This window comes from Balaenoptera borealis, assembly GCF_965194805.1.
Source record: "Balaenoptera borealis genome assembly, chromosome: 20".
NCBI classification, from domain to species: Eukaryota; Metazoa; Chordata; class Mammalia; order Artiodactyla; family Balaenopteridae; genus Balaenoptera; species Balaenoptera borealis.
The window spans coordinates 19,015,357-19,038,917 of NC_138879.1; the positions used below are offsets into that span (position 1 = coordinate 19,015,357).

Genomic DNA, 23,561 nt, shown 5'->3' on the forward strand with positions numbered 1-23,561 from the left:
GCCGAGAGCCGGCCGGGCGCGCAGAGCCCGAGCCCCAGCCAGAGTGGGGCGGGGGAGGGAGGAGCCAAGAGCGGCCGCCGCCTCTGCCGGAGGAGCCGCGGGGCCGCCACACTCGCCCCCCGCCCCCCCGCGCTCACTCGCACTCACACCCGGGCGCAGGAGGCGGGCGGCCCGGGCCCCACCGGCCCCCCATGGACGCCCCCGGCACGGGGCGCTGAGACCCCCGCGTCGCTGCCCAGCCCGGTCCAGCGCGCCACGCCGAGGTAAGGGGGAGGGAGCGAGGGGGCATTAATATGCAAATGCCTCGCGATTGATTATGCAAAGCCGCGGGGCTCTCTGGCCAGCTCCCAGGCGGGCTGGGGCGCCCGAGGGGTACCCGCTGCCAGGCTCAGCTTTCCCGGACGCCCCGGTGACCCTGTCACTGGCCGGGAGTTTGCAACTTACGCCCTGGGGAAGAGAGGCGTTGCTGGGAGGTCGGTGGGCCCCGGGGTTCGCCGGCGGAGATGGCGTCCGGGCCTCCCCCTCGAGGGCCCGCCCGGCCTCTGTCCGGCCCGTCCGCTGCGCATTCCCGGGCCCGGCCCCGCTGCCGGCCGCCGGAGCTCCCCCGCCCGCCGCGCCGCGGTTTGTTTACGGTGCGCCGGAGGCCTGCCCCCCCAGCTCCCACCCCTAGCCTCCCAGGCCGAGGCCGAGTGGCCTTTGCAAAGCTGCCTCCAGCTGCGGAGGGCGGTAGGAGTGGGGTGGGGGGTGGGCTTGCACTGGCCCCGGGAGGAGGAAGTCCCCCCCCCCTTCACCCGCCTCCCCAATTGAACATGGCTCTCTGGTTGCAACACTCTTAATTGCAAAAACGCGGCTGGTTGGGGGGGGGGGTGTGCGGGGCGGGGGGTGTATCTGAGGGTTCCTAGGTGATTAGGGGAGTTGCAAGCTAGGGTGGTTAGGGAAGAGAGGGAGGAATGGACCCGTGTTGTGTGTGCCACCCGTTTCCCTCCCCTTGCAACGTGTCTCTGGTGCCCCTTCTCTGCCTGGGGCCCTCCCTAGTCCAGTGTGAAGGAAAAGCCTGCGGGGTGGGGGATGATAGGGGCAGTGGAGAGAACCACGCGTTTCCAGGGGTGGAGGTCGCAGAAGGAAAGTCAGTGAGATGGGAGCCCACCTCTCAGTGCTGGCTCTGGCCCCAGGAGGGGGAAGGGATGAAGGGGGCTGTTGTCCAAGATGAGGGGGGAAGCAAACGTGACATGCAGACACACAGATATGCTCACATAGACGGCCACATGCACACCCAGGGACACCCAGGCGGATTCAAGGACAGGAGCTGCTGGACACACCCACATGGGGACAAGGGAAGAGGCTGGCTGCCGCTGCACAGGGGAGCTCAGAGGGGTGGGACACACCCACGGGAGACCAAGAGTAGGGAGACCAACCCATGCACATACCCATGCACAGGGTCACACGGAGATGCTGTCACACACAACAAGGAGGAGTCGCTGTCACCCACACAGAAAGTCACTATCGCACGCTTGCATGAACACAGAGCAATTGCACACAGCCGCACATTACAAAAGACCCTGTCACTCACAGGCACACACGTGCTCGCATGAGCCCAGTCACACAGGCATCATCTCCTTGCCGTAACAGTCGCTGTCACTCAGTCAAACGCAAATGCAGTTACACATCAACACACGGATACACTGCTTAGCAACAAGTATTTTCCTGGACTCTTACGGTGGCTCTCTGAGGTTCTGTATACCACAAAACCCCTGCTCCCATAATGGTGTAAGGCATGCATTCACGATAACATTTTCCGTCTCTTTCGCTTGTCGTCCCCGCCCCCCCCCCCCAGATGGTGAGCTCCTTGAGACCTGGGAGAATCTCTGGAATTGCTCTGGATCCCACCCAGAGCCTAGCATAGGAAGTGCTCTGTAAATATTTGTTAATTGATTGACTGTGGGAACTCCGGACACAGGTACACTCATTTGCACACAGTCCCAGGGACTCAGGTGCAGAAGGCATTTACAAGGCTCAGGACCACACAGTCACAGGTCTACAACTCTGGATGCACACAGTGTAGTTGTGCAGTCAGGCACACCCCTAGATGCACATACAGTCATAGACTTTTCCCCTCAAGCTTCCTCCTGTCTTCTTTTTTGAGGTTCTTTTTTTTTTGAGGGACAGAGAAATTAGAGCAAAGAGAGTAGTGGGTAGGGGAGTTCTAGAGGGCCGAGTCATGGACCTGAAGCAGTGTTCAGTGACTTCAGGAGCTGGGATGATCCTGGCTGCTGGGGGGAGGGGGGTCTTGGGGAGACCTGGCTCCTAGGAAGCAGCCTCTATCCCTACCCCAAAAGCAAATAAGGAACCTAGCTGCCCCTGCTGGGGTTGTTTGTCTGAGCCATTCCTGGGGGTGCTCACGGGCCCCCAGCTGAGTTCCTGCCTCCCACCGTGAGTCTGGCCCCTTTTCCCACCTCTGCCCTCCTGTCTAAACTTGGAAGTCTCCCGTAGGAGGCAGTATGCTGGTGAGTGTCTGGGTGAGTGATGTGTATTTTTGACTTGGAATTTCGCTCCAATGCTCTGTCTCCGCTGTGTCTCCTCCCTCCTCGTTTCTCTGCTAGTCTGTAACTCTCACCTGTCCCTGCCCCCGTCGACCCCTGTTCTGGTCTCCGTTTCTGCCACAGCCTCCTTTCTCAGAGCTGGGAACTGGTGGTGATGTTCTTCATTCTTCTCCAGTTGTTAATACTCAAACCCCGCCCCTCGGCCCGCCTGCCCTGCCTCTGGGGTCAGCGGGAGGTTGGGGTTGGGGGCAGGGGGCTCAGCTGGCTGCTCAGGACATCCTGCGCTTCCTCAGTACTGCAGCTGCGGCCAGCGAGTTTGGGGGGCTGGGAGTGGGGGGGGGAGAAGGAAAGGGGGTCGGCCACTGCCCATGCTGACCTCTCAGGCTGGCAGGCTCAGCCAGGGGACACCAGCTGGGTGGAAGGCCTGGGTGTGCAGGCCATGGCTAGCTAGCTCCCAAACAGGCCGGTGAGGGGGCTCCCTCCACACTGACCCGCTGGAAAATAATCGCCCCCCAGGGGCAGTGGCAGGAGTTGGCAGGACCTGGCTGAGCTGGGTCTTTGGCAGGACTCACAATGGCCTTTCTCCACACCCCTGGCAGCTGAGACCCACCTCAGAGATGCCCAACAGCTGTGTCTGCTTTGTCCAGCCTCAGAGCCTGGTTCTGAGGGTACAGCTGCCCAGACTTTGTGTGGGGCTGTGTGAGGCCCTCTCCCATGGGCTGGCCCTCCAGCCCAGAGTGGCAGAATGGGCAAGTCTTCCAGAGAGGGAGTTTGAGCAGGGGGCATCTACCATTTCTGACCATGCTCCCCTCTAGCTGTGGCCTAGACCATGGATGAGGAGGCACTGGTAGGGATTCTACCATAGAGAATCCATGGCTGCTACTGAAAGGGAAACTGAGGCTGGGTCACAGGGAACATGTAGCTGGATGAAAGAACAAGATGTTGTTCCTCTAGCAGGTGATATGCTGTAATGGTTAAAAGCAGGGATATATAGATATATATATATATATATATATATTTTTTTTTTTTTTTTTGGAGCTAGATTGCCTGGATTTGAATCCCAGCTCTGCCACTTGTGGATTGTATAATCCTGGGCAAGCGATTTAACCTCTCCCTTGCCTTGTCTGTGAATTGAGGATGATAATACCTACCTCATTCAGCTTTTTGAGGATTAGAGGAGTCAGAATATACAAAATGCTTTAAAAAGTGCCTGGTGCATAACAAGCACTGTATGTATTAGCTGTTACAACGAGGAAGTCTGTAGGTCACTTCCTGGAGAAGCTTGGTGGAGAATTGGATCTCCTAGACATCACAGGGATGGGATGGGGATGGGGGGGTGGTAGGGATAGTGGGTCCCTAATCTCCAGCCTCCTCATCCTCCATGTCCCCTCTCTCTCCCCCGTGAGTTTATGCAGCCTGGAGCCCCTCTGCCTTGCCCTCCTCTGATCCTCACCTTTTAGCTGCTTCTTAAAAGGAGCTCTTGACATCTCAGCCTGGGACACACCTCCCCAGTTAGGGGCAAATGCATGAATATTTGGGCATCACTGCATCTCTGGTTAGGACAAGTCTGAGAGCACTGGGAACGGGGGAGAGAAAAAACCAGGAAAGCAGGCTCTCTCCACAACCCCGCTCCTTTCTTATGAGTAGAGTACGGCACCCTTCCTCTCTCCTGGGGACCCAGCATCTCAGCTACCTACCATTGATCAATCAACCAGGACCCAGCCCTGGCTGACAGATTCCCCACCCCTGCATGGAGGGGGCATTAGTGTGGAGGACGGTGGCAGTGAATAAGGAGGGTGTTAGGCGTGGCACCTCAAGATCCAGGGTCTGTCCTGGGTTGCCACCTTTCCTCTGTGCATCTGGTGATAAGACTCCTCTCTCCCCCAAATCCCTTTTATGCAGCTCCCCCAGGACAGTGGTGGGGATATGCCTTGTGGTGGGCCAGTGGGGAGCCTCTGGGGTAGGGGGCTAATCTCAACCCTGGTTCTCATGGCTGTAAAGGTGCTTGGGGGACTTTTGTGCCTCTTGGGGAGGGAGGCAAGCGTGACCATGGTGGGAAGAGCACTGGCTGGGAGTTGGAGGCTGGGTTTTCACCATTTGCCAGTTGCTGACTCTGGGCCTAGGTTTTCATAATCTGGAGGCAATGGTGCCCACCTCACTCAGAGTGAGGGTAAGTAACATAATGTGGGATGACACCTGTGGTCAGTCGGTATTGCATCCTGGCACGGCAAGCAACGCCTGTGGATTCTCCTCTCTTCCCAAGGCCTGGAACGCTCCAGGGTGCGGATACACGCGCTGCTTGGAACCAGAGACAGTTCTCAGTCTCTCACAGAGGCATCTGGGGCTGGTGGAGGGAGGGGAGCATGTGGTTTTCAGGCATATGGTGTTGCCTGCCTTCCTCCCTGGCAGGCCAAGGCTGGGGCACCAAAGGGGACCTCCCGCTTGCATGCCATTGTGTGAGGTGGTCCAGAGGGAGGGGTCAGAAGTTCTCTGGGTAGACAAGGGGAGCAAGATGGAACTTACTGGTGCCCAGAAAATGCTATCCTTGGTCCCCTGCTTTGGAGGTGGGCACCCAGCACTGGGGACTGGGGTTAAAGGTTAGGGCCAAAGGCACAGCCACACCTCCAGCAGTGGCAAAGAGCAGTGGGATTGGACCCAGCCCCCAGCCCTCTTCTTCCTCCTCTCTTCCTCTTGTAAGGAAGAGATGAGCTCTTGGCTCCTAGAGCCTTAGCTGCCTGTTTCATTTTCTCTTTTACCCAGGCGCGTGGGGCGTGGGCAAGGGAAGGGGACCGGGACCTGAGGCTTTGGTGGCTATCAGCGTCTTTGTACACATCAGTGAGTGGGTGTGTTGTGCGTGCAATCCATGTATGCGTGTTTTGTGCATGTGTGGGCTGGGGAGGGCTCTGAATATCTGCTGGAATGGGGTACCCGGAGCCCGAGGCTCTGCGCATGCGGGGTGAGTGTATGTGTCTGCACGTGTCCGTGTGTGTGCGGGAGACTCAGCTGCATTTACTTGCTCGCTCTCGCCTGCTCTCTCTCCCTTGCTCACTCGTATGCGCTCCTCTCTCTCCCTCCCTCTCTCCCTCTCTCTCTCTCACTCTCTCACTCACTCTCTCTCTCTCTCTCTCTCTCTCACTCACACACATACACACACACACAGACACACACACACACACAATTTTCAATCTCTCGCTCTCTCCCCCCCTCCTCCTCCCTCTCTCTCTCCCCATTCCCTCCCTCCCTCTCCCGGCTTCTCTCTCCCCCCTTCTCTCTTCGTCCCTCTCCCCCGCCTCCCCACCTCGGCCAGTTCTGCTTGGGTGGGGGCTATCTCCCGCCTCTCTGGGGTGCCTGGGAGAACATCCCTGCTTTTCTTTTCCCCTCCACCATTCCCTTCCCTCCTGGGCGTGCTCCCCAGGGCTTGCAGACTCCTCTCTGCAGCCTCCTCCTGGGAAGAGGGGAGTGGGGAAGGGGGGACCCCAAGCCCTGTGCCCCTGATGCCATCTGCAGTGATCGCCTTGGCCCTGTGACATTCATGCCTCCAGCCTTCAGCTGCCCCACCTCCCAGCTCCGGTTACCCGCTGGCTGCTGGGGGGAGGGCAGGGAGAGTACGTCCAGCTTGGGGGTGCTCCTAACTCTGCCTTCTTGGCTATTTGGATCTCCCCCTCCATATCTGGGGGGAACTGGGGCAGGGGGCACGAAGTTCTGTGGGTTGACAGGGAAGGGGCTGAGCTCTTGAGCATGGATGTGGGTACAACCATCGTCAGTAGGCGTGGGGGGGATGGAGGTGAGCCCTAGACTTGGGTGCCCACCTTAATGCCTGACTGGAGCTGGCCTGGGGTGGGAGGAGGGACAGGAGAGCAGCAGGTGGGTGAGGTTATGGTGGGGTTGGGCGGGAAGCACAGTCTTTGATGTTAATACTGGGCATCTGGCCCAAGTCAAGGCTACTGTTTATGTCTTTCTGTCTGTGACCTGCAGGGGGGAATTTCCTGTTATATTCTTTTGGAGGGGAGGATCCTTTTGTTTAAGTAACCTATCTCCCCCTTATATTATATCCCCCAACCCCATCTCCCATTCTCTAGCCTCCAAGGCCCCACAGTGGCTAGGAGATCAGACTTAAGGGTCACTGCCCTTAAGCGCCAGAATCCCATCTCATGCGGGCCCCGCGAGAGCCCACCAAAGAGTGCTGCCTTGCCCCCTGCCCACCCACGCCCCGCCCCCCCCACCCCACCCCGCCGCGCTTGCCAAGCTGGTGCCTGTGTCTGTGTACTCCTCTGCCATGTCACACCTGCCAAATAGTACCTCCCTTCCCGCCTTCACTCCTCCTCTCTCTCCTGGCACTAGGATAACAGGGAGTTGGGTGGGGCAGTCCCCTTCAGTCCATACCTGAGAATAGAACGGGGTGGGGGGGGGGGGATCTGGGAGAGGAGGAAGAGGTCCCAGCCCTGAGAGGCATCTGCCCCTCAACCTGGGTGCCTGTGTTCATGCCGCAGCCTCCACCATCTCCAGACTCCCGGGGCTGTTGGTGTTTGTGGCTGTCCATGGGAGCCCACGCTGGCACAGGCAGCAGTGTCTGCACACAGATGCCTGTGTTTGCCTGTGCATGCCCGCGCGTGTGTGTGTGTGTGTGTGTGTGTGTGTGTGTTTGGGCTACAGTGGCCACCTGGCCACCCTTCTGGGCCCCCATGGTGTGGAGTCAGGGCATCAGTGCCAGATAATTGGGAGTGGGGGAGAAATACCTCCCCCCACCCTAGCAGCAGGCAAAGGGGAAGGGGAGAGGGAGGTGTGAATCTCCCCACAGTACTATTAATAGCCCACATGCCAGGCCACCAAGAACCAGCTGTCACCGTGGAAACCATTTCTCTTCTCCCCTCCCCCCAGCCTCCATGAGGTGGGACTTAGGCGGGGCATGAAGCACCCCCCCACCCATCTTTCTTTGTTACCTTTCTGCCTTTGTCTCTCCTTCCCTCCTCTGTCCTCCTCTCTCCCTCACCCTTCTCTCTCCACTCCCATCTCCTTGCTGCCTTTCTTCCTCTCCCTTGACTTCGTTGTCATCCCTGCCTCTACCCCCACCCCTGCCCATCTCTTTGTTCTTGCCCCTCCCCATCCTTCTTCCCCTCTTCCCCCATCGTCCCTTTCACCCCTCTGCTTCTTCTCTTTCTCCCATTTTCTCAGCCCCCCTCTCTATATGTGAGTCTTTCCCTCTGTGGTTGGCAAGGAGGAGGGCTGGGCTTTCCTTAGAGCATTAAGGACAAAGTTCACGGGCCCTGACAGGTGGGGCCAAAGCCAAGAGCAGACACTCAGGAGAGTGGTGGGCACAGAATTTGGGGCTGGATTCTGGGGCAGAGGGTCCCCTCTGGCAGCCCTAGGAGTCCTTCCGGGGAGTCCCTTGGGTCCACAGGACTGCGGAGTGGGACAGTCCAGCAGCGGGAACATGGCATGGTGCCCATGGATGCCGCATTGGCCTCTTGTCTCAGTCCCCCCATTGCAGAAGCACTTAAGCTTAATGAAATGCTTCCCCCTCCACGGGCACCTTGCCCACACTGCCACCAGGCATCTCTTATCTGACAAAGAGGGAGTGGGTGGCCAGGCCAGCCAACAGGTGGGCCTTGCCTGCCGGCTGTCCAGCCTGGTCTCAGAGCCCCATAGCTCCAGCCCTCTGCCTCTTGGGGGGATACTGAGCCTCTTCCTCTGCAGGGGATGTGCCAGGCAGGCACTGGGGGAATTGAGCAGGACTCCGGGAGGAGGGGAGAGAGGCTGCCCTTCAGCATGGGTATCTCTGCCCCGCCCCCCTGCCCTACTGACTTTTTTCTGCCCACAGCTAACCCAGGCTCATGTGCTATGTGCCTCCCCTCATGCTGGGCCCTCTGCCTGCTCTGTCGCCTCAGAGGCCCAGGTATGTCCCCAGAGAGATGACAAGGACTCCCCAGGGGTTCCAACCTCTTGCTAGGTGCCAGGCAAGGGTGCCCTAAGCAGTGAGGGGCAGGACCTTGCTCCTCTGCCCACTACCAGGGGCTCAGTGGAGCCTGGGCGGCATCAGGCACCGTTCGGCTCAGCATAGAGGTGGGGCAGAGTGGGGGCCTCCTCCCTCCACCCCCCGCAGCAGGCACGTGCAAGCCCTTGGCAGTGCCCAGCCACATTTGGAGTTAAGGCCAGTCTGGGTCGGGGGAAGGGAAAATAAACATGGTGGCTTAGGTTGGCACTGCCCCAGGTGTGCCCTGTAGCAACTGGCAGTGGCAGAAGTCGGGGGGAGGGGTCCTCCAGAGCTATGGCCTGGGGCAGGAGCTGCGCATGCCCCCGGTGCTCCCTGCCTTGTCTGGCCCATAGCCGCTGATACCCGTTCCCACACAGGCCGGTTCCCTTCACCTGCCTCCAGGGCCGGCTCGAAGGGCTGCCCCTCTCTCAGCATGCCCACTCCTGTGCCTGCCTCCTCCCCTCTCCGGGGGCACTCGGGCCTCAGGCTGGCGAGTGGATTTTTCCAGCTTCTGTAAACAAGTGGTGGCAGTATGCCAGGTGGGCAGGAGACGGGCGGGGGCAGCACCGCAGCCAGGGTGTGCCAAGCACCGAGGCACAGTCTTGGGGGGAGGGGGAGACAGGGAGACACCCAGACCCAGAGAGAGAGAGAGACATTCAGATGCAGACAGACAGACAGACCAAAGGAAGCTTCACTGGGCACAGATAGAAGTGGAAACAGAGGCCACAGAAAATAGCCCTCTATTGTCCAGCCCAAGGCCCACGCCTGCCTCGGCCCCCAGCCCCTCACTGCTCTGGCTGAGCGCAGCAGGCCCCTATGCCCAGGCCCTGGGCATCCCCACCCACTCCTTCTCCCCCCATCTCCACCCCTTAGGGCTGGCTACGCCATTATAAATTTATAACAGGAATTTCTCCGCAAGCCAAGAAAAACTTGACCTACTTTCTTGACGGCTCCCTGGGCTAAGGCTCCCTGCTCGCACCCCTCCACCCCATGTCTCCTGTCCAGCCCCCAGTGCCCAGTTCTGGTCTGCAGGGTCATCGAAAGCAGAGTAGGCCACCCTTCTGTACTACTGCCCTGCTCCCCAGGATGGGGACTTGCCTGAGTGCAGAGGCCGTGTCCCATGGTCCAGCCCTGTCCTACCCTGCCCAATGGCCTGACTTATCTCTCCTTTCCCCTCCCACCCTGGCTCCTTATCAGTTCCTGGGGGTGGGGCCGGGGGGCCCAGGGGCAAGGACTCTGGTGCAGCAGCCACTCGATGGAGGTTGTGTGCGGAGAGCTGCACCTTTTGTCCCCTCTCACGTGCCCACACCTGCCTTGTGTGTGCAGACACGGAGCCTCGGGTCTGCAGTCTGGGGTCAGCGGAGCAGCGTGGGGGGAATGGTTGGCCCAGGTTGGCACTGCCCTGGACCCCAGGTCGCAGGACAAGGCAAGCATTGGAGGCAGGCTGCTTACTAGCTGTGCCAACTCAAGTGAATGGTCAAGCTTTCTGAGGCTTTGTTTCCTCACCTGTGAAGTTCTGATACCAGAGGGCCTATATTCTCTATTCCATTAACGCGGGTTAGTTTCCTTTCCCCTCCTCTTGCCATCCTGGTAGGTGGCAGCTCAGCTAAACCAACTGGGAAGTCTGGTCCTCAGACTGGGAAGTGTGATTTGGGACCTTGTATGGGAAGCTCCTTGGGGGGCCGGGACTGGGGAGTCATAAGTGCGCCAGCAGCCGGGGAGGTGGGTTCCCTACTATTTTCAATGTCCCTCTCCATGAAGGCACCCATGTCCCTGCATGCTGCCCCCACAAACCACACTTCCTTCACCAGTACCCCCCATGCCTGGGCTGAAGCTGCTCATCTCTGGTGGCCTCTTGCCCTGTAATACTGATGAGTTTTAGGGAAACTGGGGGGTGGTAACAACAGCTGATGTTTAATAGACGCATATTAAGGGCCAGGCACTTGATTGAATGTGAGGACTGAGACGAGGTACATGGATGACCTCATTCTTTCCCTCCATCCCTTTCCATGTCTGGGGATCAGGATGTGGATCTCCAGTCTTGGCTGCTGTCTGTTGATCTGAAGGGTTGTCCTGGTCCTCTCCCTGTGCCTGCCCTCCATGACTACCACCACCTCGTTATGAGCCCCAAAATGTTGGCACCAAAGGAATCCTATTCACCTAGCCCCACCATGGCGCCGCCTTATCCCTGCCTCTTTCCTCTCTCTGCAGGGACCTCCGGACAGGACAAGATTCCGAAGCTACTCCCCCAGCCCAGGACCCCCCAACAGACCCGGCTTCCCCCCCAACCCCACTACCTGCCACTCCCTGGCCCCTCTCACCGCCCGCCCCCCTTGGGGCGCAGGGCATGGTGTGAAAGGCCAAGTGCTGAGACAGGCACCATGGGTGCTGGGCCCTAGGGCCTGGGTGGCGGGGGGTGGGCGGCCTGTGGGCGTGCCGGGGGGGCCAGTGTGCCCACCCCAGTCTCTTGGCGTGCTGGAGGGCATCCTGGATGGAATTAAAGTGAATGGAACAGAAGCCAAGCAAGGTGGAGTGTGGGTCAGACCCAGAGGAGAACAGGTAATGGGTCTGGCAACTAGGTCGTGCCAACTCCTAGGCAACAGGAAGGGTCACCTGGCTGGGCCCGAGAGAGTGGAGCTTGGGCCTTTTAAGCACCTCTGGGGGGATGGGCATGAGGCCAGCAAGCCTGCTGCCTACCTTTGCCCAGGAGATGAGGTCATGTTCCCATGCGGCAGGGAATTAGGCACCTCAATGGAAAGATGCCCATTTTGAAGGCAGGAGGTGATGCAGAGCAGAGTAATTACAGGCAGCAGACACGTGGCCCCTCCCTTGACAGTGCTGGGAGTCTCAAATGCCCCCCAGTGTCCCCTCAGCCACCCTCACCTGAGCATGTGGAATCCAAGCCTTGCCATTTCCCTCCTCTCCCTACCAGCTTGTTCACTTCTGACCACCAGCGTGTGGTCCAGAAGCCATGGTGCATGTGACATGACATTTCAGGGCACATGCACCAGTAGCTGTTGGTCACAGCTCACGCTTATATTTGGAACCTATTGGGAGCCTCACAAGCTCTTCCTTGTTCATGGGCAAGGGCGGGCATTGCCATGGGGCTCCTCCCAGGAAGTGACAGTGAATGCCAGCTACGAAGGTTTTGCTCCACGTGGAGGAGGCATCAGCCCTGCACACACAACGAGGGATGGGTTACCTATGATCTGCATTGTGCTTCAGGAGCCCAGAGGGTCTCTGTCTCTCCCATCGGCTCCAAGTGGCACAGAGCTCAGTCTCAGTTGGCGTGGTGCCCTGGGAGCTGGGTACAGCCTGTGCCTATGGCCAGGGAGAGGGTGGGGGAGGGGTGCTCTGGGGAGTAGTGTGGCCGTTGCCTAGGAGACCAGATCCTGAGCCAGGAGGCCGGAGGCCTGGCCCAGCAAAGCCCTGGGGCCCAAGACTGGGTCCCTGGAGGGGTAGAGGAAGTGGATGGGGCTGGCAGCTGGGTAGGGCAATGGGGGTATCCCCCCCCCCCCGCCGCAATCCCCACCCCAGGGGGCTCTGAAAAAGATTTAGCCTGTCATTGCGTAGCTCTCACTTACAGCCTCTGTACTTCCCTGCCCAGACTTCTGTGGGTCTGGGAAAGTCTGCTGCTAACTCTGAGAAAGGCGGGAATGCCAGTTCCTGGTCCCCCAGGACTGCAGCCCCTCCCCTGTCTGCCTCCCCTCCCCCATGTCCCTGCGCCACCTTGTGGCTGTCCCTGGGACTGCACCCAGAGGCTGTGAGTCTAGTTAATTGCTGAAGACTGCCAGCTCGACTGGGGCCTAGGTGGCCGGGGAGTTCCCCCCACACCCACCCCTCCAGAGGCAGGAGGGAGATCCGACCCTCGAACTGTTGTAGACATCAGACAGGGGTAATCCCCAGGGCGTGTGGAACACAGAGTTGTCTGTGGCTGTGACCCTGGCCAAGGTCACTGTGTCAGTGTGTTGGGAGTCGCATCAGGCCCCAGGCGGGTGGGGGTGGGGGGGGAGGACCCTGCAACATGCCACGCACAGGGTGGGTGTGGGAGGTTATACAATCCGTGCATGCATGTAGAAGGCTTATGTAACCTGTGTGTGCCGAGGTTATGTAACATGTATGTGGAGAGGTTGGCAACATATGTGTGCAGTGGCTGAGGGTTGCTAATACCTTACTTAGAGGGGCTCAGGGTCCTTGTCCTGGCTCTGACTCCAGCCACAGTGTCACCAGGCACAAGTGGGGCCTAGGTTTGCTGCTCTGCTAAAGGGAGGTCATGGACTGGGCAGCTCTGGGAGTCCCATCCTTTTCTCATATTCTTGGGTCTAGGTTCTAGTGGTCCACTGTGGTTATTTATTTTTATTTTTATTTTTCAATTTTTGGCTGGTGTTGGGTCTTCTTTGCTGTGCGTGGGCTTTCTCTAGTTGTGGCGAGCGGGGGCTACTCTTCGTCGCGGTGCGTGGACTTCTCATTGCGGTGGCTTCTCTTGTTGCAGAGCACGGGCTCTAGGCGCACGGGCTTCAGTAGTTGTAGCACATGGGCTCAGTATTTGCAGTGTGCGGGCTTCAGTAGTTGCGGCATGTGGGCTCAGTAGCTGTGGCGGGCACGCGGGCTTCCGTAGTTGTGGCTCGCAGGCTCTAGAGCGCAGGCTCAGTAGTTGTGGTGCACGGGCTTAGTTGCTCAACGGCATGTGGGATCTTCCCGGACCAGGGCTCGAACCCATGTCCCCTGCATTGGCAGGCAGACTCCTAACCACTGCGCCACCAGGAAAGTCCCACTGTGGTTATTTAGCATGTGTGCATGACCTGGAAATAAAGTCACATGTTCACTTGGGGGAGGGGCATGGTATTATTAGGTGCCCGTCTAGAGGGTTGTATAACATGTGGGCATATCCTAGAGGTCATATAACACATTTGAGAAAGCCTTGCAAGTTGCATAGATATAGATAGTAGAGCCTGCTGCTTATTTACCGTGCTTGGGTTTATACTGAAGGCAGCATAGTTGTTCGTGTGTGCTGGTCTTATGTTGCACATATTTGTGTGTATTCTAAAGGTTATATAGCTTTAAGCATGTCCTGAAGATTCTTTCTGCATACGTGTCATGTACTGAAGGCTTAAATATGTGGCTATCTTATAGATTATGAGCGTGCTTGTGTGTGTGTGTGTGTGTGTGTGTGTATGTTGGGGCCCTAGAATATGCTTGTGCCCCAGCCAAGCCCTTTATCTCTCGCCCCAAAGCTTCCAGATAGCTAGACCCTTCTCAGTTTTGTCAGTTGACCTGGGGGTGGGAGGTAGGATGAGGACACAAGAAGGAGGGAGTCAGGCCTGGGGGATGACTTCAGCCTATTGGATGAGAAGGGGGGCTGCCCAAGGACTGCTCTCTGATTCGGCCCACTTTGCCCCCATCCAGTGCCAGGTCACCAGATGGAAAGCGAAAAAGAAAGAACGGCCAATGTTCCCTGAAAACCAGCATGTCAGGTGAGCCTGGCTGCGTGTGCCCTTCCTTCCCACCCTCAACCCGACAGAACCAGGCCAGGGCACTTCCAGGGCCTGGGCCTATACCAGCAGTTCCTGTGTCGCATGGGGAGAGCCTCCTGGAGAGCGTGGGATGGACTTGTCTGGGGTGAGAGGGGTGATGTGGGGTACGCTCCAGCCTTTGAGGATGGATTAGGTCAGGAAGGGCCTCTTCCCTTCCCCCATAGCCCCCTTGCCCGAGGTCCCCAAGATGAGCCGCTCTGACATTTGCTTCTCCTTCTCCCGTATCCCCTGCCCCTGGCATGCAGCAAGAGAAAAGCCCTGAATGGGGCAGTCAGAAGAACTGGATTCTCCATATTCTTAGGGAAGGGGATGGACAAGGTGACCTCTGATGTGTCTCCAGGATTATACCTGGAGACAGAGAACCCTTCAGGGAGCCTGGGCTAGGGGATGGGCCAGGAAGGAAAAGCTGGGGGATGGAGAAAGTGTAGGAGCCTCTCTGCTGGGGACCCAAGCCATGCCTGCCTGCCTGCCTCCCTTCCTCCCTCCCAGGGTATATCCCTAGTTACCTGGACAAAGACGAGCAGTGTGTCGTGTGTGGGGACAAGGCAACCGGTTATCACTACCGCTGCATCACTTGTGAGGGCTGCAAGGTATGGACCAGCCAGCTCCTGCCCCTCCCCCACCACCTGAGCGCCACCCCCCCCATCACATTCCCTTTAAGTCCCTCAGCACCTGGCACAACAGACAGCTCTATAAACATGTAACCTAAAGCCCACCTGTTATATCATCATTTCTCTTCTCTTATTCATTCATTCATTCATTCATTTGTTCATGCATAATCCCTGCTCTGCCACTCATAGGTAAGATGCCTAATCTCTCTGAGCCTCAGTTTCTTCATCTATAAAATGGGGATAAACATACTACCTACTTCATAGAGTTTCCAGAAGAATAAAATGAGATAATGCACATAGAGTACTTAAAACAGTGCCAAGTACAAAAGAAGCACTCAATAAATGTCTGCTTTCATCCATCCATTCAATGTATTAAGTGTGACATGTGCAGTATATGCCCTTCCCTCAAGTTGCTCACAGCCTACCAGAGAAAGACTGACATCAGTTAAAAGCAACATCAGTGTTTCTCAAAATGTAGTTCCTGGACCACCTGCAGTACTTGTTAAGTGCAGATCCCAAGGCCTCATCCCAACCCTACTCAATCAGAATCTTTTGTGGTGGAATCTGCCTTGGATTGCTTCCACTGCACCTGAAAGGGTGAGAACCAGTGCTGGGGGGCATGGCGGAGCCCAGAGAAGAGGATGGCAGAGTCTCCCTGGGCAGAGGGGGTCTATGACTTGGGGAGGCTTAATTAGATCTCACTTTGGACATTTCAGCCTACATGGTTTTTCCAGGATCATCACTTCCTGACAGTGTAAGACCTTTCAAGAAACAGAAAGCTTTAAGAATATGTCAAGGCTTCAAGTTCCTCTCTTTCCTGGTGTCAATCAGACCAAGACCACCAGGGATATAGAGTCCCCTAGCAGTGTTCCTGCAAGCAATGCCAGCGGTGTAATATACAACAAGGAACCTCACCCTCAAGGACATCTGAGTCCCAGCGGGGCATCCCGAAAGGACAGAGATGCCTTCCCACTCCTAGAGAGCCTGATGTAGGTCTAGCGTGAGGCCCAAGAGTCTGTATTTTTGATGGCTACCCAAGGTGATTATAATTGCATCCCAAAATCTGAGAGCTCAGACCTTGTGTCTTATACCTCAGGTCCAGTTCTGAGTCTCTGCTGCCCATTTAGCCATATGACTTTGAGCAAAGTGCTTAATCTCTCCAAGCTGCGGTTTCTTAGTCGGCAAAATGGAGATAATAACAGTTCCTACCTCATGGGGTTGACATGAGCGTTAAATGTGATGATACAGGATAGAAAAGGCTTATAAGTGCCCGACACATAGTAAGTATGCAACAGACATTAGCTCTTCATATTATTACTGCCATCTTGAGTCTTGAGGTTTTTCCTTTAAAGCAAAGACTAAACTCTCTATATAAAATTGAAAATATTATTTTCATGCTAGTAGAGTTCATACCCAATGCCTTTTCTTGACTTTTTGACCCCCCGCCCCCCATTTCATGAATTCTACCTGCATGGGCAACAGGCAGCATGTATGAGAATGGTTTTGGGGCCAGTGTTGTTTTTAGAGTCGTTTAACAAGATGGAAAATCAGGTATTCATTGGTGTCCAAAGCGGCTATTCCTTCAGGCCTCTTAGCACCTCACACCATCCCAGGCTCAAATCTCCTAACTGCGGTCACCATCCTTAACTCTGCCACCACCACTACCCATGTACCCCGGCCCCTAGGCAGCTGGGGGAGCTGAGGATGGGTATTTCTAAGTCCTGGCAGAGCCCAGTGATGCGGGGCTTGCTGTGTCGAGAGGATGCCAGGTTCCCTCAATAGTTCCCCAGCCCGCTCCCCCCACCCCAGAGAACTGCACGGTTGATTCAGGAAGGGAAGATTGTGATCACAACATGCTCCGTCTCCCTGCCCTCCCCCAACTCCAGGGCTTCTTTCGCCGCACAATCCAGAAGAACCTCCACCCCACCTACTCGTGCAAATATGACAGCTGTTGTGTCATTGACAAGATCACCCGCAATCAGTGCCAGCTGTGCCGCTTCAAGAAGTGCATCGCTGTGGGCATGGCCATGGACTGTAAGGGGATGGGTGGGGGAAGCGGGCCAGGCAGCTGTGAGGGGGGGGGGGGGTGCGTTCAGACATGGCAGCTCCCTTCCAGGTACCCACAGGGCAGAGAGACAGTCTGGGTCAGGCTGGTGGCAGAATGAATGTTCAGAATCTTGGTCCCTGCTGCCCTCATCCCTGAAGAAAAGGAAACAGGATCCCTCTCTGGGCTCTGGGCATGGGCCTCAGTGCCTACCTGCCTTTCACCACTCCAGGGCCTTAGAGTTGTTGGGTCGAAATAAGTCCTGAGTACCCCCCCCCCCATAGCACAGTGTCTCTGACTACTAGAGAAGGCACCCCACTTCTGGGTGAGAGAGGGCGTTTTTCATTAGCTAGGGATTGGATGGCAGTCTTCTAGTAACTACTGTCACCATAACCCTTTAGATCAGAACATGGTATTCCTCTGGGTCAGCCCAAATTGGAGTTGATGTGGTCCCAGTGATCATTCATGATCCAGGTTGTGCCACCCGACTGCTAGGTGATTTGGGAAGTCACTTAGCCTCTCTTGGCCTACTGGGAAGAGTAGTTTCTGAGTGGGTTATGGAGTGTGCCATGCAAAGGGCATCGTGTCTGTCTGTTGTTGACAGTGGTTCTAGATGATTCGAAGCGGGTGGCCAAACGCAAGCTGATTGAGCAGAACCGGGAGCGGCGGCGGAAGGAGGAGATGATCCGATCACTGCAGCAGCGACCAGAGCCCACTCCCGAAGAGTGGGACCTGATCCACGTTGCCACGGAGGCCCATCGCAGCACAAATGCCCAGGGCAGCCATTGGAAACAGAGGCGGAAATTCCTGGTAAGGAGAGAGGGAGCCCGGGGGAGCCCGGGGGAGCGGCAGCCAGGTAGCCAGGAGAGGAGAGTGAACTCAGAGTCCTGCCTCCTCTAGAAAGCCTTCTTAGTTTAGTCTGACGCAAGGCTGATAGTCTCCGCAACTCGACAGTGCTGATTCGTACACCTGTGTAAGTGTCGCTGCTATCAGGGTCCTGCCTTTTCCATCTGACTGGGAGCTCCATGAGGGCAGGGCCTTGCCCTCCTCATCGAATTTCCAGTGAACGGAGGTGAGCTCTCCTCTTTTTCCTGCCCACAGTGACTGGGAGGAAGGGTGAGGACGCAGTCATGTAACAGTATTTTGGGGGACCTCTTGGGTGCTGGGCCTTGTTTTAGGCCCCGGCAAAACTGAGTGCCAAGTAAATGGTCAGCTTGGGAGGAGATGGATAGTTGGTTGTGTATGCTGGGGAAGGCAGAAAACTCCTGGTGGACTGTGTCAGCGGGTGGAACAGTACGCTCTTAGGAGCACTGGCTCTGATACCAAGCACGTGTGTTTGTAACTGTCGGGGATCAGACTGCCCGGGTTCCAATCCTGCTTCTACCACTTACTAGTCACATGACCTTGGGCTTATTACTTAGCTGCAGTCTGTCTCAGTTTCCTCATCTGTGAAATGATGATACGTATAACATCAACTAATGGTGATAAGTCGTGGTGAGGATTAAATGAGATAGTATGTGTAAAACACATGGCTTAATGCCTAGTTACATGTTAAATATTCAATAAATCTAGCTTCTATTGTTATGACATTACCTCTACTGCTATTATGATCCTTGTGATTATTAGCCAACTTGGAGCTCTGACGCTGGTGTATTCTCTGCCTCAAGATGGGAGAAGCCTTAGCCCTGGGTTGGGACACAGCTGCCCCCAGGTGCTGGTGGCCCCGCTTCGCCAAGCTGCCTTGGAGCTCCCCCTGGTGGGCAGGGAGCCTCGGTGAGAGGTTGAAAGGGGTCTGCAGCCCCAGCTGACCCCCATCTCTCCCTCTAGCCGGATGACATTGGCCAGTCACCCATCGTCTCCATGCCGGACGGAGACAAGGTGGACCTTGAGGCCTTCAGCGAGTTTACCAAGATCATCACCCCGGCCATCACCCGTGTGGTGGACTTTGCCAAAAAACTGCCCATGTTCTCTGAGGTGAGTGGCAGATGGGAGGAGAGACACGGTGCCACGCTGGAGGGAAACCTCAGGCTGCTCCCCAGGTCACCCTGTCCCAGCTCGTGCTCATCTGAAGCTGTCTGGATGGGGAGCAATTCTTGTAGGTCAACACACCCAACACACACACACGCACGCACACACGCACACGCACAGGGTGAGCTGATCCCTAAAGAACCAACAGGCTCCACGGGCCCAGCCTCCCCAGCCCTTCCCTTCCTGTCTCCCCCGAAGTCTACGCAGCCATCCTGACTCTGGAAGTTCTCCTTGGCCACGTGGCCTAACTCCCTATACCTCCCTTCGCTCATCTGCAGTGGGCATGGAGGCACTGACGGGACCTAACACAGAGGCATAGTTGGGAGGCTTAATGAAACAGGGCAGATCCATCGCTCCTTGCAAGGGAGCTGTTCAGAGCACACGTTCCTGGCCGGTGGTGGCCTTGCGGCTCCCAGGGGGCACCCGCGGGGGATGCTCATGCGGAGGGGCCTGCTGAGTTTCCCTGTGGTTCTGCAGCTGCCTTGCGAAGACCAGATCATCCTCCTGAAGGGGTGCTGCATGGAGATCATGTCCCTGCGGGCGGCTGTCCGCTATGACCCCGAGAGCGACACCCTGACACTGAGCGGGGAGATGGCTGTCAAGCGGGAGCAGCTCAAGAATGGCGGCCTGGGTGTCGTCTCCGATGCCATCTTTGAACTGGGCAAGTCACTCTCTGCCTTTAACTTGGATGACACGGAAGTGGCTCTGCTGCAGGCTGTGCTGCTAATGTCAACAGGTACCGAGGCCTGGCTGGGAGGGCTCGGGAGCTTCCAGGGGCCCAGAGTTTGGCTGGGCCCTGGGCCTGTCATGCTCCTTCTTTAACCCCATGGTCTCTCTGCTCCACAAAGCTGCCTCTCTGTCCCCAGGCCCATCCTCTGTCCCCGGTCCCCTGCTCTGTCACCCATCCCCCCTCCGTTCTGATATCCAGGCCCATCTCTTACCTCCGAGTCCCTCCTCTACTCCTATCCTGGCTTCATTTGTTCTGTCTGCCCCCACCTGCTCTCTGTCTCCCCCAGACCCCTTTGTTCCCCATCCCCCACTCTGTTCCCATCAACCTTCTCTCCCCCATCCCGCCTCTGTTTTCAGTACCCCTTTCTTGCCCCTAACGCCCTCTGTATTGCTCTTCCCCCCTCCATCTCTCTGCCCATTAGTTCTGCCCTGTCTCCAGGTCTCCTCTCTTTCCAGGCCTACCTCTTGCCCTCTGTCCTCTTTACCTGCCCCTCCACCCCCTGGTCCCCTCCCTCTGCCCTGCGGTTGCCCCTACACTTGCCCAGAACGTGTTTTTCTTCCCTCTCCCCCAGCCTCTCCGCCTCTGCCCCCCTCCGCCCACTCACCCTCCTGCCCCTCCTTCCCCCAGACCGCTCGGGCCTGCTGTGTGTGGACAAGATTGAGAAGAGTCAGGAGGCGTACCTGCTGGCGTTCGAGCACTACGTCAACCACCGCAAACACAACATTCCGCACTTCTGGCCCAAGCTGCTGATGAAGGTGACTGACCTCCGCATGATCGGGGCCTGCCACGCCAGCCGCTTCCTCCACATGAAAGTCGAGTGCCCCACCGAACTCTTCCCCCCACTCTTCCTCGAGGTCTTTGAGGATCAGGAAGTCTAAAGCCTCAGGCGGCCAGAGGGTGTGCGGAGCTGGTGGGGAGGAGCCTGGAGAGAAGGGGCAGAGCTGGGGGCTGAGGGAGACCCCCACACCTCTTCTCTCCTCCCTCTCGTCCTCGGATAGATTCAGCTCCCCACACACCCCCCCGCATTGCCCCGTCCCTCCTCAGAACCTCCAGCCCTGGGGCAGGGCAAACAAATGAACTTGCTATGAAAAGGACAGTGTGGGAGGCGGGGGGGTCGGGGGGCGGGGGGGACCGTGTCCTGCAGTTCCCAGGACCCCGTCCTCCGAGAAGGTAGGAGAAGGGAGGGAGAGCTAAGAGGGGACAAGCCATCTTGACCGTAGGGGATGGAGGAATGTGGGATGGGGGAAGATGCCCTCAACTCACCCCCCCTACACACACGCAAGAGAGAGCCCCCCGCCCAGTCTCTTGGCCTAGGTTCCCCCTCCAGGCTAAGGGCCTCTCTGCTTCCCCAGATGCCTGGGTGCAAAGAAAGGCTTGGCTTGGCTCCTCCCCTGGAGGTTAAAAATTACAGTCATTCTAACTGCACTTTGGAAACCAGGCATGGAGAGAAGATAAATGAAGAAGTACTAGACAGAGGAAAAAAAGAGAAAAAAGAGAGAGCGAGCGATTGATAGAGAGATGATATTAAGTTATTAACTGAGGCTGGCCAGAGGGGAGGACCCCCCCACCCCCAAGCACTTTGAGAGCTGCCCCTCCTCCCCCCAAATCAGAGAGAACTGCCCCCCACACCAGGTCCCCAGGGGTAGGGCTGCCGATCAGAGCTGTGAGTTAATACAACAGGGTCCTGGCCACCCCCCCTTGCCTTGCCCCTCCCTCTGTGCCCCTTTGGCACCCCCCGCGCCAGTACTCCCTCTGCTCTCTGCCACTCGTGCCCGCTGAGTTCCATCTACCTCTCACGCTGGATGCCAACTGGCCCCTCACCAGCCTGCCCTGCTGCCCGCACAGCTCCCCTTTCAAGTGCCCAGCCCCAGGGGCCTCTCCCTGTGCCCCCCCCACCAACTCCTTCCGCATCGTGGCACCCACACAGGAAAAACTGTGGCTCAAGGTCCCGCCCTCCTCACATCCTGCAGTATTAGCTACGATCCAGATGCTGCTGCCCTGGGGGGTGGGGGGGGGTGTGCGTGAGCTTCTCCCAGAGCCTCCACCCCCTTAGGCCCCTGTTTCCATCTGTCTGCTGGGCTCTCTCTAACCCCTGCCCTCCTCCTTTCCACTCCCACTCGATGCACTATCCCAGACTCTGGGCAGGCAGGCACCGGAATGGGGGTGCTTAGATAAATGGCACTTAGTCGAAGCCCTGGGGGAGGGGGCGGCTGGTGCGCCTCCTTTTTTCTTTGAAGCTCTTTAGGCCAGCCGCCCCTGCGCCCCTGGAGCCCCTTTCCCCTCTTCTCTTCTCTAATTCAGGGACTTTGGCTTGAGCCACCTCCCACCCTCCTGGTGAGGAGTGCTCTGTTGGTCTGCACTTGGGTGAGCTGCCCTCCTCCTCCTCCCTTTGGCTATTGCCCACTCCGCAGGGGAGAGAGGGAGGGAGGAGGTAGCCCTCTGAGGGTGGGGGGAGGGGAGGGTGGGAGAGGGATAGAGCAGACCAGAGGGCCCTGGGCTCAGGGCTGCATGTCGGCAGGGATGGATGGGTGGACGCAGATGCCCCCGGAAGCCATGGGGAATGGGGCAGGGGGCGGGGGGAGGGGTGCCAGGGCTTCCTGCGCTTTGCACTATTGGGGCAAAAATGTCTTAAGCAGTGGGGAACCTGCCACCCCACCCTGACCCTCAGCCTGCCACAGCCCCCTTCACACACACACACACACACACACACACACACACACACACACGGGAAGGCAATGCTATGCTGCCCATCAGGGCATGTCCTTCCCCCACTGTTCAGGTGTTCCGACAGGGCTGGAGGGCCTAGAAGAGCATCTGCTATCACCTGTGCATGTGCCTGCCCCGCCCCCCTTGGGCTCGTGGGCTGCCCGTGCTGTCCTTGTCCGTCTCTACCCTCTCTCTCTCCTGGGGTACTGATTCCTGTATTACTCCAGTCCCATGGATAAGCCCTCTTGTACCCTCCTCCTACCCCCTGGGGGCCCAGTGGAATTCCTGACCTGTCTGCCGTCTCCCCACCCCTCCATCCCCACCTCCACCCCTCCGTTCCCATTCTCAGCCATGCCCATGGTGGAGAAAAGGCCTTCAAGAGGCTTGGCCTCTTACAGGCACTTGGGAAATCCCCCCTCCCCCTCCCCAATCATATGAGCTGTGATCCCCCACTCTTCCCCGTAACCCCCGACCCCTCCCCCCACTCTCAGTGACGTGGGGTGTATGTGTGCGTTTCTCTGCGTGAATGTGTGAGCAAGTACACGTGGTGGGGGAGGAGCCAGGGGGACTCAGGAGCGCCACGCACCTGCTCTAGAGAGGCAGCTGTCCCAGTCCCTGCTTTGGAAGTGAGGGACAGGGCCCTCTCCTGGGGGCCATTGGTGCTAATGAGGGGGATGGCCTTGATGTGGGTGCTTAGCGTGCCTCCCCTAGTATTGGCCCGGGGCACTAGGGCAGGCAGAGTGGGGCAGCAGGTGCAGTGTTGGTGGGAGGAGGGGCTGCTGGGACTAGGAGGAGGGTGCCAGGCCAGGACAAGGGGGTGCCAGAGCCATGACCACTACCCCGCCCCCACCACCCGCCTCTCCATCTCAGTATTCCCCCTCCCATCACTCATAACACACATACCTCATCCAGCCTCCTCCCTGCTCAGACTTGGGGAGGGTGGGGGAGGAGGAGCCCCTACCCCTTCCCCTGGTGGCGGGTCTACAGGGCTGGGAGAGGGCAGGGCGTGTGACACAGACACCGTCCATAAGGGGGACAGTAATTCCTGCCCTGGGAACTCCTGGGTGGGAGGAGGGGGACACTTCCTTGCAGGCGCTACTGAATGTATGAGAAGCTGGTGCTGGGGTGGGGGGAGGGGGGCTGTGGCCAGAAACAGGGAAGGAGGTAGGTCCCTTCCCCAGGGAGGGGTGGGGCCAGTAGGGGTGACTTGGGGGGCTCCTACTCCTGCCCCACGTTGACAATCAGTATGTCTGTTATGTGCGATTTTTCACCCCGTTGTGTTTTGGGTCAGGATTTTAAAGAAAGATATTTTTATGGTAATTGTTGCTCGTCTATTTTACTATATATTTATGTAATAAATATATGATGAAAATAATCCCCTTGGGCACCCCCCCCTT

At 57.6% G+C, this 23,561-nt stretch overlaps 2 protein-coding genes across 2 annotated transcripts in view; one reads left to right on the top strand and one right to left on the bottom strand.

Moving 5' to 3' along the window:
* Positions 1–600, bottom strand: part of MED24 (mediator complex subunit 24) — a 32,089-nt gene extending 31,489 nt beyond the window's left edge. Inside the window, exon 1 of the mRNA XM_082373456.1 lies at positions 445–600. The gene's annotated coding sequence lies outside the window, so the exon portion shown is untranslated. The remainder of the gene's footprint in view (positions 1–444) is intronic.
* Positions 123–23,541, top strand: THRA (thyroid hormone receptor alpha). The gene is made up of 9 exons (XM_082373520.1): positions 123–263; positions 10,723–11,070; positions 13,918–13,985; positions 14,535–14,635; positions 16,543–16,690; positions 17,305–17,510; positions 18,528–18,674; positions 19,206–19,464; positions 20,086–23,541. The coding sequence occupies exons 2-9, from the start codon at positions 11,018–11,020 to the stop codon at positions 20,334–20,336; spliced, it is 1,233 nt and encodes a 410-aa protein (XP_082229646.1). The 5' UTR covers positions 123–263; positions 10,723–11,017; the 3' UTR covers positions 20,337–23,541.
* Positions 23,542–23,561: the final 20 nt, after the last annotated feature.

Bases quoted from the DNA above. Each gene is read 5' to 3' on its own strand.
- THRA (XM_082373520.1), top strand. From the start codon at position 11,018: ATGGAACAGAAGCCAAGCAAGGTGGAGTGTGGGTCAGACCCAGAGGAG. The intron at 14,636-16,542 runs GTATGGACCAGC...CCCCAACTCCAG, and splicing joins TCACTTGTGAGGGCTGCAAG to GGCTTCTTTCGCCGCACAAT. The intron at 18,675-19,205 runs GTGAGTGGCAGA...GTGGTTCTGCAG, and splicing joins AACTGCCCATGTTCTCTGAG to CTGCCTTGCGAAGACCAGAT.